This window comes from Salminus brasiliensis, chromosome 21, assembly GCF_030463535.1.
Source record: "Salminus brasiliensis chromosome 21, fSalBra1.hap2, whole genome shotgun sequence".
Lineage (NCBI taxonomy): Eukaryota > Metazoa > Chordata > Actinopteri > Characiformes > Bryconidae > Salminus > Salminus brasiliensis.
Window position 1 is genome coordinate 11,388,229 of NC_132898.1, and position 11,658 is coordinate 11,399,886.

General features: G+C 36.7%; 1 protein-coding gene across 2 annotated transcripts; it reads left to right on the forward strand.

Annotated features, from left to right (window-relative positions):
* The first annotated feature begins 1,787 nt into the window (after positions 1–1,787).
* Positions 1,788–11,626, forward strand: cxxc1b (CXXC finger protein 1b). 2 transcript variants are annotated; one of them, XM_072666437.1, is made up of 14 exons: positions 1,788–2,006; positions 2,494–2,609; positions 2,727–2,827; positions 2,916–3,043; positions 3,579–3,734; positions 3,836–3,973; positions 4,991–5,098; positions 5,346–5,524; positions 6,048–6,258; positions 6,656–6,766; positions 7,164–7,213; positions 7,963–8,059; positions 9,346–9,498; positions 9,931–11,626. In XM_072666437.1, exons 1-14 carry the CDS (start codon positions 2,004–2,006, stop codon positions 10,075–10,077), a joined length of 1,698 nt encoding a protein of 565 aa, XP_072522538.1. In that variant the 5' UTR covers positions 1,788–2,003; the 3' UTR covers positions 10,078–11,626. The 2 variants fall into 2 exon arrangements, with proteins under 2 accessions (XP_072522538.1, XP_072522539.1); XM_072666438.1 differs by having other exon boundaries at positions 6,051–6,258.
* Positions 11,627–11,658: the final 32 nt, after the last annotated feature.

The window sequence follows — 11,658 nt, forward strand, 5'->3', positions numbered from 1 at the left end:
ATTACCTCAAGGCTAAATTACTGTAATGCACTATTGTCAGGTTGTTTTAGCAGGAACCTCAATAAACTTAAAATAGTTCAAAATGCTGCAGCCAGGGTCCTTACTAAAACTCTACAATTTTTTCCATATCAGTCCAGTTCTATCAGCCCTTCATTGGCTCTCAGTTAAATTCTGTATTGACTACACAGTTCTTCTATTAACATATAAAGCCCCACATGGCCTCGCTCCTGAGTATCTGCGAAATCTTATTACTTATTATGAACTATCAAGAATACTTAGATCTCAGGGTGCTGGCTTCTTGGTAGTTCCCAAAATTTGGAAAACCTTAGCAGGGAGAGGAGAAGGTCCTATATTAACATGTAACTTGGCCTGTTAAGATGTTTTTGATTGAAATAGCTTTTGGTTTCAGTAAATGTTACCTCTGCATTAATGCTGCATATTCAACAAATTACCATTTTTTAATTTTTTACAACCTATGAAATCTTTTAAAACTCGGTTGTGCATAATAATTTGGAACAGTGCATTTTGATTATTTTTTGTGACAAATACTGTTATCATTGGGAGGTTTTGTCATTTTCATCAACAATTTTGGAAAATCAAAGAAAAATCATTTGCATAAGAACTGTGGGTGCACAGAGAACTGTGGGTTGTGTTCATTGTAAAACAGTGGATGTCAAAACGTGAACAACATGATAAGCAGGATTGTTTAAATACCAATTCTAATTGATATGTATTTGTTGTTTCATGGATCACCTGTTGCGAATTTTGCCGTTAAGCTCCTTGTTAGAGAACAGCAAGTTGTGCAAAAAAGTACTGAAAAACACTGAACAGTTGGACATGTGCATTCAAAAATTTGAAGAAGGTCACGTTATATTTACCTGTAATGATTAGAGTGCATTTTTTTCGGTTCATCCTGAAATGTCACCCAAAATGTGTGAGTAGTGTATGTGACCGTTATTATGTTACGTAACTTATGGTAGGGTTGTGGTATGACTTAGCTGTAATATAGGCTACTTCTACGCATATGTCATCAATCCCTGCTCTCACAAAAAATATGTGCATGACCCTAAACATATACGCATAATTTCCTTCGAATTATTTTCTAGGTCTTGAAAGTGGTGCCAACAGCAATCCCATGCTCTAAAATGAACACAACAGTTGAGTAGACCTTTGAGAAAGAGGGAAAAAGTTGATATAATTTATTTATGCTAACAACTCCACCAATTACTGTATAAAACAATACACAATTAATGCTGGTTTCAGTTGGTATTAATTTTTTGGTATCAAGATAAGATAAGCCCTCATGAAATATCCTTTTAAGTATTTAGCTTTTTAAAGAAATGAGTGGAAGAGGAAATAATTTTACTTATCCAAAAAATAGTTAATTCATGGATTTTTCAGGGGGAAATGTTTATCTGTTTATTTTTTTTAATTATTATTATCTGAATAAATTGAATAAAACAAAACCTTTAAAAGCCCGTGTGGTCGTCCCTTTATACATCTGAGACTCCAGTCCCCCACATTTACATCAGATAAAAATATATAGACGTGGCTGCTTGCAAAAAAATATATATATATACATATTTTATTTCATTTGTAGTGCAAAGTTGCGGTTGCGCTACGTACTTTTATTTTAAAGTTTGCAATTCAGCTACGAACCGGCGCAAAACATTTAGAATTCCGGTTTTATTTTGTCGCCCGAATGCCGACGCGCCAGACTGCGAGTCTGTCTGCGTATAGATTGGCTATTAGTTGTTACTCTGCCAATGGTAGCGTCGGAGGGCGGGATTTTGGGGAAAACTGGTGGAAAACATAGACCTGCATTAGTAGCAGTTATTTGTTGTCGCTTATCTCTTGCTACATTTTCAAACACCAAAAGGGATTATGTTAAAATGTAAAACACAACCCGTCAACAGTATATCGCAATTAGGGGAAACGTTTTAGTTTAATCTTAAATCTAGCTAGCTAACAGTTAGCATCCGGTAGGGCTTGTGTTAGCGGCGATGGTAAGTTTGCTAGCTAGCTAGCTAGATGCCAAGTAACAGCTTGCTTTTGAATGCACAAAACAAAGTATTTCATGAATGATGTGATGAGTTAGAAGGACGGTTATATGTTAGCTATATATAAGTAGCTAGATAGCTACATTTAGGTTAGTCCCTGTTTTGTAGAGTTAGCTACCTTTAGTGTGCTGTTGGCTCTATAGCGAGCTATCCTGCTTAGCTAGAGCTAACTGGCTAACATAGCTTATTTCAAAACGTAAAAAAAATCAAAATTTCAAAAATGTTCTTTGTTTTTGCAGTTTGTAATTATGGGTCAAAGAAAAATATTATATCTCGTCTTATTACACAATGCCATAGCATTAAGATGGTGATGATATTCTTTTAGTAAGTGTCATCCATTATTAGGAAAGTTTACACTGGGCTGTAAGATGTAATCCTTAATTCATTCATTCATTTAACCTAAACCATTTTTTAATTTAAATTATTGTTTCAGGACAGTGAGGTGTCTGATATGGATCAGACTCCAGCTGTGGACAACAGCAGCATGGAGGAGGAGAATGCACCACTCTACTGCATATGTCGAAAACCAGACATCAACTGTTTCATGATGTAAGGTCACTGGAAAATTGATGCCATGGACATCTTTCGCAGGCATGCTTTTATTTGCAGCAGTTTTTTGTTGCATGTGCATAATGGTTGCTAACCCAAATGTCTGCTCGCTCGCAGTGGGTGTGACAGCTGTAATGAGTGGTTTCACGGCCACTGCATAAATGTAACAGAAAAGATGGCCAAAGCTATCAGAGAGTGGTACTGTCAGCGATGCCAAGGTAAGTGGACAATTGTATTTTTCTTTTTACTTCTGTGGTGATACAGTGACTCTTTAAAAACTTTAAATAAGGTTTCTCTGCCACACAGAGATGGATCCGTCTCTTGAGATAAAATATCGCTCCAAGAAGAATCGGGAAAAGGACAGTGAACTAGAGAGAGCTGAAAAACGATCCAGTCCTCCGGACTTCAAACTTGATAAGCGCAGAGGATCCAAAGTGAGTTTCCAAAGCATTGCCGTGTACTGTGTAAAAAAAAAACGTAATAATAACAGCTCAATAATTGTTACATTTAGTTAACCTGTTATTAGATTTTATTTTATTTTTCAAGTCATAATATCTGTAAATCACTAAAAAGCTGATGGCTAATAAATTGTTTCTCAATGAGATTTCTCATTTCTGGTACACTTTAAAGTTTGTAAAGAAGATTCAAAGAAGGTGTATATATATATATATATATATATATATATATATATATATATATATATATACACACACACACACACACACACGTGTGTGTGTGTGTGTATGTATGTGTATATGTGTGTGTGTGTATATATATATATATATATATATATATATATATATATATATATATATGTATATATATATATATATATGTATATATATATATATATATATATATATATATATATATTAGAGAGAGAGAGAGAGAGAGAGAGGTAGATAGATAGATAGATATAGATGTATTTGTAACTAAAGGTTTTCTTTCTTGCATGCTTTAACTTCTCAGGTGAAGCGGTCTGCACGCATGTGTGGTGAATGCGAACCCTGCAGGCGAACTGAGGACTGCGCTCAATGTGACTTCTGCAAAGATATGAAGAAATTTGGGGGCCCAAACAAAATCCGTCAGAAATGTCGACTGAGGCAGTGTGTAGTGCGCGCACGGGTAATTTTCACAGTTCACATCAGTCTTTTATTCATCATATCTGCCGTATGTAAAGGCATGGTATCTTTTAGAAAATCTTTATCTTTATGGTATCTTTGTAGAAAATGTTGCGCGTTCGGGACGAGGAGTTTTCCCTTCGTGAGAGGAGGGATAATATAATGCACAGAGACAGAAGATACTCCGATGATTTTGATGGGAATGAGATGGAGCTATACCAGCAGTACAAGAAGCGGAACATGGTATTGTAAAACCACAATTTTCTTCATGCTTAGCTAAAAACATTTAACTTGGAACCTTGACCTGGGTATCATAAGTACTTCTAGAACATGCGCAGGCAGTACTTGTGACCAACTGAATGTATCATGAAAAAAAAGACCAATTGGCGCAGCCTGTAAACAACCAGTGTATTGTAAGTGCTTGAAATTGCACATAGCTGATTGTAGGTTAGGGTTGGGTGTTATTACATTAACACTGTATGCCATGGTATCTTCAAAATTATGACGTGTCTGATGTGTCAAATTTCTGTTCTGTATCTATCTACATGGCCAAATAAGCTCATTCCTCCATGTGCATTTAAGAGCTGTGGCCGCTCACTGATTGGGTGATGTCATGCTTTGAAAACAGATGGGAGGGAAAAACCAAGCCTACTGTATTTGCAAGTTTAGCGACATGCTACATTTTATTAAAAGGGAGAGCTAGCAAACCTGGATAAACTTGTCTACTATATGTGCCTAAAAATAGTCAAAAACGCTCTTTATACCCTTCATCCGACTTTGTGCTCTCATTTTTATCTAAATATTTATTAGTAGACTTTCAGTCAGCCAAACTCTTATTTATATGTAGTGAGCAGCTAAACTCAAGATAACCAGCTTCTCTCTCCAAATTTAGAGCAGTTTAATATTTGCAGTTGTTGTGAGTCTGATGGTTTAATGCTTATTGAATGAATAATTTAAAATTGTGCATGGTATTCACTTCAGTTTTTGACCATGTAAGTAACTTGAACTAAAGCAGGATGAGATTACCCACGTAATGCCCCATAATCCCTAGTGTCAGTCCATTATACCTTCATACTTTTATTTCTGTGTGTTATCAATGTGTAATTTTTTTAGTAAAGGATGATTTAAGTCATATTACCGTTTTAAATAAAACAACAAACCACAGAAAACCCAAGACATGTGTTGTGAAAAAGTTTGAACAGTTTGTACAGTGTGATGGTGCTTTACCTTTTTCTGCTTCTGTCTGTAACATTTCTGTAGACATGGGGCAGTGAGGATGAAGAAGGACCTGTCTACAGCCCTGTCCGGCGCAAAAAAGCAATTAAAGTCAAACATGTTAAGCGACGAGAGAAGAAATTTGACAAAAAGGTATGACAACCAAGACATGGGTTGGGGCAGTGGTGGGGCAGTGGTGGCTCAGCGGTTAGAGCTCCGGGTTCCTGATGACAGGGTTGTGGTTTCGGTACCTGAGCTCGGCAAGCTGCCACCGTTGGGCCCATGAGCAAAGGCCCTTTACTTCTCCACATGTCACTTTTTTTCTGTATTGTAAATTAAACTGGATGATTTTTTTCCATTATGTTTTTGGCTTTAATGGTTTAGTGTTTTACACTTTCAGAAGGAGTCTCGCCGTCATAAGCAGAAACAGAAACATAAAGAGCGGTCTCGACACAGCAACAGAGTCGATGGGCGCCAAACTGGAGATTTACATCAGTGCCTGGGCCCAAACTGCATTGAGGCAGCGCGCCCAAACTCCAAATACTGCTCTGAGGACTGTGGCATGAAGCTAGCAGCCAAGTGAGTTCATGTTAGAGTTTAAAAGACTCCAGTGTAAAACTAAAGAAGCAAAATTCTGACACCAAATGTGCTGATGTACAATGGCACGGGAAAATATGTGAAACCCTGTGAATTGTATAGTTTTCTGCATTCATTTGTCATAAAATGTGATCTGATTCTCATCCAAGTCTTGACAAATGTAATGTGCGTAAAATAATAACACAAAACAGATCTGATCATTCATGTCTTTATTGAGAACAACCATAAAAACCTTATGGTGCTAGTGGATAAAGTATGTGAACCCAATATAATTTTTTTTTTGTGTTATTATTTTAGGCATGTTATGTTTTTCCACACTTGACAAATGAATGCAGAACGCCCTAAAACTACATAGGTTTTACTTGCCATTGTATTTAGGATAAGAGGGGAATTGTGGTAGTTTCTGACAGACTGAGCTTTATTCTATTAGAGACAAGGGTATTTCCCTTATGCATAAAGTCTGTATCCCAAGTAAAATACGTTTTTATGTGCTGGTCTATGTGAGCAGTCGGATCTATGAGATTTTGCCACAGCGGATTCAGCAGTGGCAGCAGAGTCCGTGTGTTGCAGAAGAGCAGGGACGAAAGCAGCTGGAGCGGATTCGGCGTGAACAGCAGGCTGCACGCATGCGCCTTGCTGAAATGGAGCGTCGTTTCCATGAGCTGGAGGGAATCATTGCCAGAGCCAAGCAACAAGTGGTGCAGCAGGATGAGGAGGTGAGAGCATGAACAGTAAATGTCACATATTGATTACATTTTGTTACAGTGCTTTAAAAAATGATTGAAGACATAAAAAAATGTAAAATGACACAAAATAAATTATTTGTATTTTATTCAAGCAGTGCTACATTGTGTTTATTTTTTATTTTTCAATTATGTGTGCTCTTTAAAATTTTGCTTTTAACATTTTTAAAGTAGGCTAAAAAACTTTAATACTGTAATCAATTCCTAGCGTAATTAATTCTATCTTAATTGCTGTTAAATTGCTACCTTCAGATGGATATGCTGGTGCATTTTCCAATCCCTGCTCACTACCCAAAGAGTCCTGAACTAAAACACATGGGTTCATTGAGGAACACTGGCAACAACATCTGTCCTTTTTGTTTCTTTGCAGGTCAATGAAACTGATGGTGAGGATACGGATCTCCAGATCTTCTGTGTGTCATGCAGCCATCCCATTAACCCCAAGGTAGCGCTGCGTCATATGGAGAGGTGTTACGCTAAGGTAAATACAAAAAACCTAAACTCCTCCAGTGGCAGTGGTCCTAAAGGCTGTGATCACCAATTGTTATATACTGTGAACTCTGGTATTGAAAATTACTGCTCAGTGTTGCAGGGTCTTGTTTGTTTATTTTTGTAATTGATTTATAATTATATAACTATTCATGAATCGTGTAAACCATTTCTTTAAAAAGAACTTGTGCTTGTATGTTTATTTGAATGAGCATGTGTTGTTTAATAGTTTGTTAGTAAGACCTATATACCCCCCCCCCTTTCTAAAATTACCCTTCACTTTCTTTTAATTCTCCATTGCTGCAGTAGAGCTTCTATAAGGTCATGTGACTAAATTAATAATATTGCGATAATAATTGTATATTGTTTTTCCCATGAAACTTGGACAGTATGAAAGTCAGACATCGTTTGGGTCCATTTTCCCGACACGAATAGAAGGGTAAGAGCTGCTCTTGATTTCCCATTAACAGGCTATAGCATATAATTACTACTAAATAACTTTATTTATACTCACTGAGCAACATATAAGAAACAGTACACAAATAAAACAAAAATAGGGTCTCCTTTCTGTGTTCTCGCAACAGCCTTTCTTTGTGGCATGGATACCACAAGAAGTTGGAAACATTTCTTTGAAATTCTGGGAAGGCCACTGAGGATCACTAAATGATTTGTCATGTTCAGTTTGAAACAACTTTTGCTTTCTGTCTTGTCATGATGACAGTAGCCATTAAAAGACTAGTTGATAAACTGTGGCCTTAAGGTGATCCTCATGGTCACCAACAATACTCTGAATAGCCTGTGGCCATAAAGCAAAGATGAATATTTATAAAATACATGACCGGAGACTTATTGGTTTTATATACATGACAATGAGTTCAGTTCAACACCTTTAAGATGTAGTTGAAGGGTAAATTCACAACATGAAAGTGCTCCTTAAAAATACGTTAACATGGGCCAGAGTCTCAAGACAGTTTTGAGTATCTTGTGGAATGTGTGTGTATAGACAACAATTAACAATATTGAGAGATAATAATTGGAGGTAATATTTCTGAAAAGATAAAACTATAAACTATGCATTCTGAATAATCTCTATATAAAAGAAAATGTAATGTTTAATTATTATTATTATTATTCTCCATTTAGACATCATTTTTTTTGGTGGTTTTTTCCCCCTCACCATGTTAACAGGGCAACAAGACTCTTCTGTGATGTTTATAACCCTCAGAGCAAAACTTACTGCAAGAGGCTTCAGGTGTTATGTCCAGAACATTCCAGAGACCCAAAGGTGAGAAACTTCAAAATAAGAGTATTCTCAAAAGTCTTACTTGAGGCCTTAAAAGTCCTCATGTTACCCACGGTGTTACACCATCCACATGTTATGCCAAAAACAAGTGTCTAACCACAAACTGTAACTGTAAACTACATTCTGTGGCACAGTGTCAATAATCAAGGTCATTCTTTTTTTTATGCTGATCTGTAATAGATTTAATAGCCTTTTCTATTATTGATGTAGTATATCCAATACAGTACAGTACAAACCATTTGAAACATAGCATTCAAAATGTGTAGGCTTAAGATTAAACTCACGGTTTAACAAATGTTATGAATTATACCTTTAATTTATGTATTTATTTAACATTGTCCATATTTCTCAAGCGCATATGTAATTGGACAAACCAACAGTTATAAACATGTGGAGTGTTTTAAATATTTGGATGCAAATCTTTTGCGGTCAGAGACTGCCTGAAGCCTGGAACCCATGGAAGTCACCAAATGTGCTTTCTGTTGAGATGATTTTCAGGCCTTTACTGCAGTTGCCTTCAGTTGCTGCTTGTTTGTGGATCTTTCTGTCTTAAGTTTTGTCGTCAACAAGTGAAGCATGCTCATTTAGGTTGAGGTGAGGAGACGAATCCGGCAATTTAAGAATATTTTATTCCTTTGACTTAGGAGGCTCTTCATCTATCTGTACAGAGAAGTGTCATCCTATCAGTGTTTCATTTGACTGAATCTGAGCGGAAAGTATAACTCTATACACTTATAATAAATCCTGCTACTTCAATTAGCAGTCATGTTGTCAACAAACACCAGTATTCCAGTTCCATTGACAGACATGCATGTCCATGCCTTAACACTCTGACCTTTCCGTTATTGAGTGTTAATAGTGGTTTAATATTGAAAGTCTCTCGGTTGTGCCTTTTGACATCTTGCATCTCCTGCATCTCAAGAATTTTTTCAAACAAGAACAATTCAGTTGCATCAAAATGTTCATTTGGGTGCTCCAAAAATTTCTGAAATCTATCTGGTAGGTTTCACTAATTCTAATTTGTCAGAAAATAATAAGGGGACAGGTCACAACTAGCTTTGAAACTGCTAATCAGTCAGATGTACATTTACCTTTTTTAGCCTGTAAAAAGCAGAAGTCTTCATTTCAGTTAAATTGTGGTTGCTTCACATGGTAATGGTGTACAGAGGCTAAAAAAATCCAAATATTTATGGACCTAACTAAAATTGTTATGGTGCAACAGGTTCCAAAACTATTACTGACACCTGTAATTACTCTCATTTTTGTAGGTGCCAGTGGATGAGGTGTGTGGATGTCCTTTAGTGCGGAACGTGTTTGAGCCAACAGGTGAATACTGCAGGGTTTCAAAGCGCAAGTGCAACAAGCATTACTGTTGGGAGAAACTCCGGAGAGCAGAAGTGGACCTGGAACGCGTCAGAGTGGTAGGGCAAATCGAATTAAACTAAAATTGTGGAAGTCTTAACAGCCATCCAGTTGTAGTAATTAACTGCAACCCGGTGTAAAACAGCTTGGTTGCATTTTTACATTGATTTACTAATTGTGGCAGTAAGGTTTTATAACAATTTCTAACAATTATATCTGTATTTGCTTGCTGGTAATAGTTGAAGTTATGAATCTTAATTGTGGTAAATCTCTAAACAAATTTAGAAAGAATGTTTTAATTGGAAAAGTATTGTTTATTGCAAGAGGGCTGAAACCTATTGATAAATATATATTTTAACCATTATGCAGTATGGGTGGATGCAGCACTGTAGGTAATTTCAACTGCTGACACTGTGTGCTTTTGAGTTGAATTTAGGAGAACCTTAAGTTTTACAGGACATTTGATGCTTCTGTGTTTCTTCTTTTTTCAGTGGTATAAGCTGGATGAGTTATTTGAGCAAGAGCGCAATGTCCGCACAGCGATGACGAACAGAGCGGGGCTGCTGGCCCTAATGCTGCACCAAACCATTCAGCATGACCCACTCACCACTGACCTGCGCAGCAACAAGGATAGATAGTCATACAGATTGTTCTACCTCTTCCCATTTTGTGTTGTAAATAAGGGCAGAATTATGTGTTCTTTATGTTATGTTTTGTTAATATTTGTCTTTATTTGGGCAAAATTTACTGTACTTAAGCAGATTTTCTTTAAGGCGTAGATGTCATTATTCATGGTCTCTTACCATTTGTAACATTTTATTATTTCAGTTTAAAATAAATAATTTTGCCAACAATTTGCCAATTAGCCAAGACATGCTGGATTTTTAGTCAACATCAGGAGATGCTAGGCTGACCGTACTAACAAACACTGGACATCAGTCTCCAATCTGTAAATACATGCCCAAAACCATCGGTCAGCGTGTTTGAAACAGATCTTCCCTTGTTTAGTGCCGACAAATCAATGCGGTTGACAACATGGCGGCAGCCATTTTGACTAACTGTAACCTTTTTTGGAAGCACAGTATGTGGTATTCTGCATATTGTGGTCTAGTGTAAATGTTTTTATGGTGTTTTTATTTATTTGTCTTTTGCTTGTCTGTAGCATTTTTTTTTATTGATTTTTGCTGAAAATACAAATATTGGTTATGTACCATAAACTAGCTTTCCCAATTTAAACTTAAACACTTCTGATTTCAAACATGCCTTGGTTGGTCTACTGCTTCTGGGGTTAGTGATAAATCATGTTCATTTGATTTTCACTAACTATTGCTTTAGGGGGTGCAGTGTGTTTAAAAAGTGTGGTGGCTATATCAGGGCATCTCCAAAATAAAGCTTTGTAAAGCTGATGGAAAACTTTAGTGAATAAAGTTTAGCACTGTTCATTAACTTTAGGGACTAGCTCATCTGCGGTACTGGTAGCTATTTGATAACTGTTTTTACAATTTCTTTTCATTTGCTTACTTTAATTTTTTAAAAGGTCCTGTGTGATGTGGGACTATATTTTCACAGTATGCATCCATATATGGAAATGAAGTTAACAGTATTTAAACACTTACTGTGAATCGATTTTTTTGGTGAGGTCATGAAACGAATGCATTTACATGATTGTTTTTTAAATGAGACCCTGTATGGTGGTACAGCCAGTCTGAACAAAAATAATTTCGTTACATACCCCTATGAATGCCATAGTTGGACCGACCTTTAAGCCAGTGAAAAGTGGGATATTTTATTAGACTACCAACAGGACTTGCTTAGTGTTCAGCTAAACCAGAATGTCGAGATTGTGAACAAGGGCCAGATTCTATACAAATGTTCTTGGAGGAAATAAACAGCAGATCCAGAAGCAGTTGACACACAAGCCCCAAAAAACATGTGAACCATGGGAGGATCCAGACTCCTTTGTGGTTTCATGTGAATAAGTAACCTCAATGTGATCCCACTTAATAGGAGATGATATGTGAGTGGGACAGCAAACAGTGTGGCAGTGTATCAGTGGCAGCGTTGCAGGCAGCATTTGTACAAGAAGAAACTATCCAAAGAAAATCTTCATCCGTGAAGATCTATGACAGAGCTGTACTAAGGTGTGCATAAATACACTGTGGAAATAAATGGATCATGGCACTTAAACTTCTTTCTCATTCAACCGCTGTTCTCTCTCA

Excerpts from the sequence above, each read along its gene's own strand:
- cxxc1b (XM_072666437.1), top strand. Across the intron at positions 5,525-6,047 it reads GGCATGAAGCTAGCAGCCAA|CAGTCGGATCTATGAGATTT; the intron begins GTGAGTTCATGT and ends GGTCTATGTGAG. Across the intron at positions 8,060-9,345 it reads AACATTCCAGAGACCCAAAG|GTGCCAGTGGATGAGGTGTG; the intron begins GTGAGAAACTTC and ends TCATTTTTGTAG.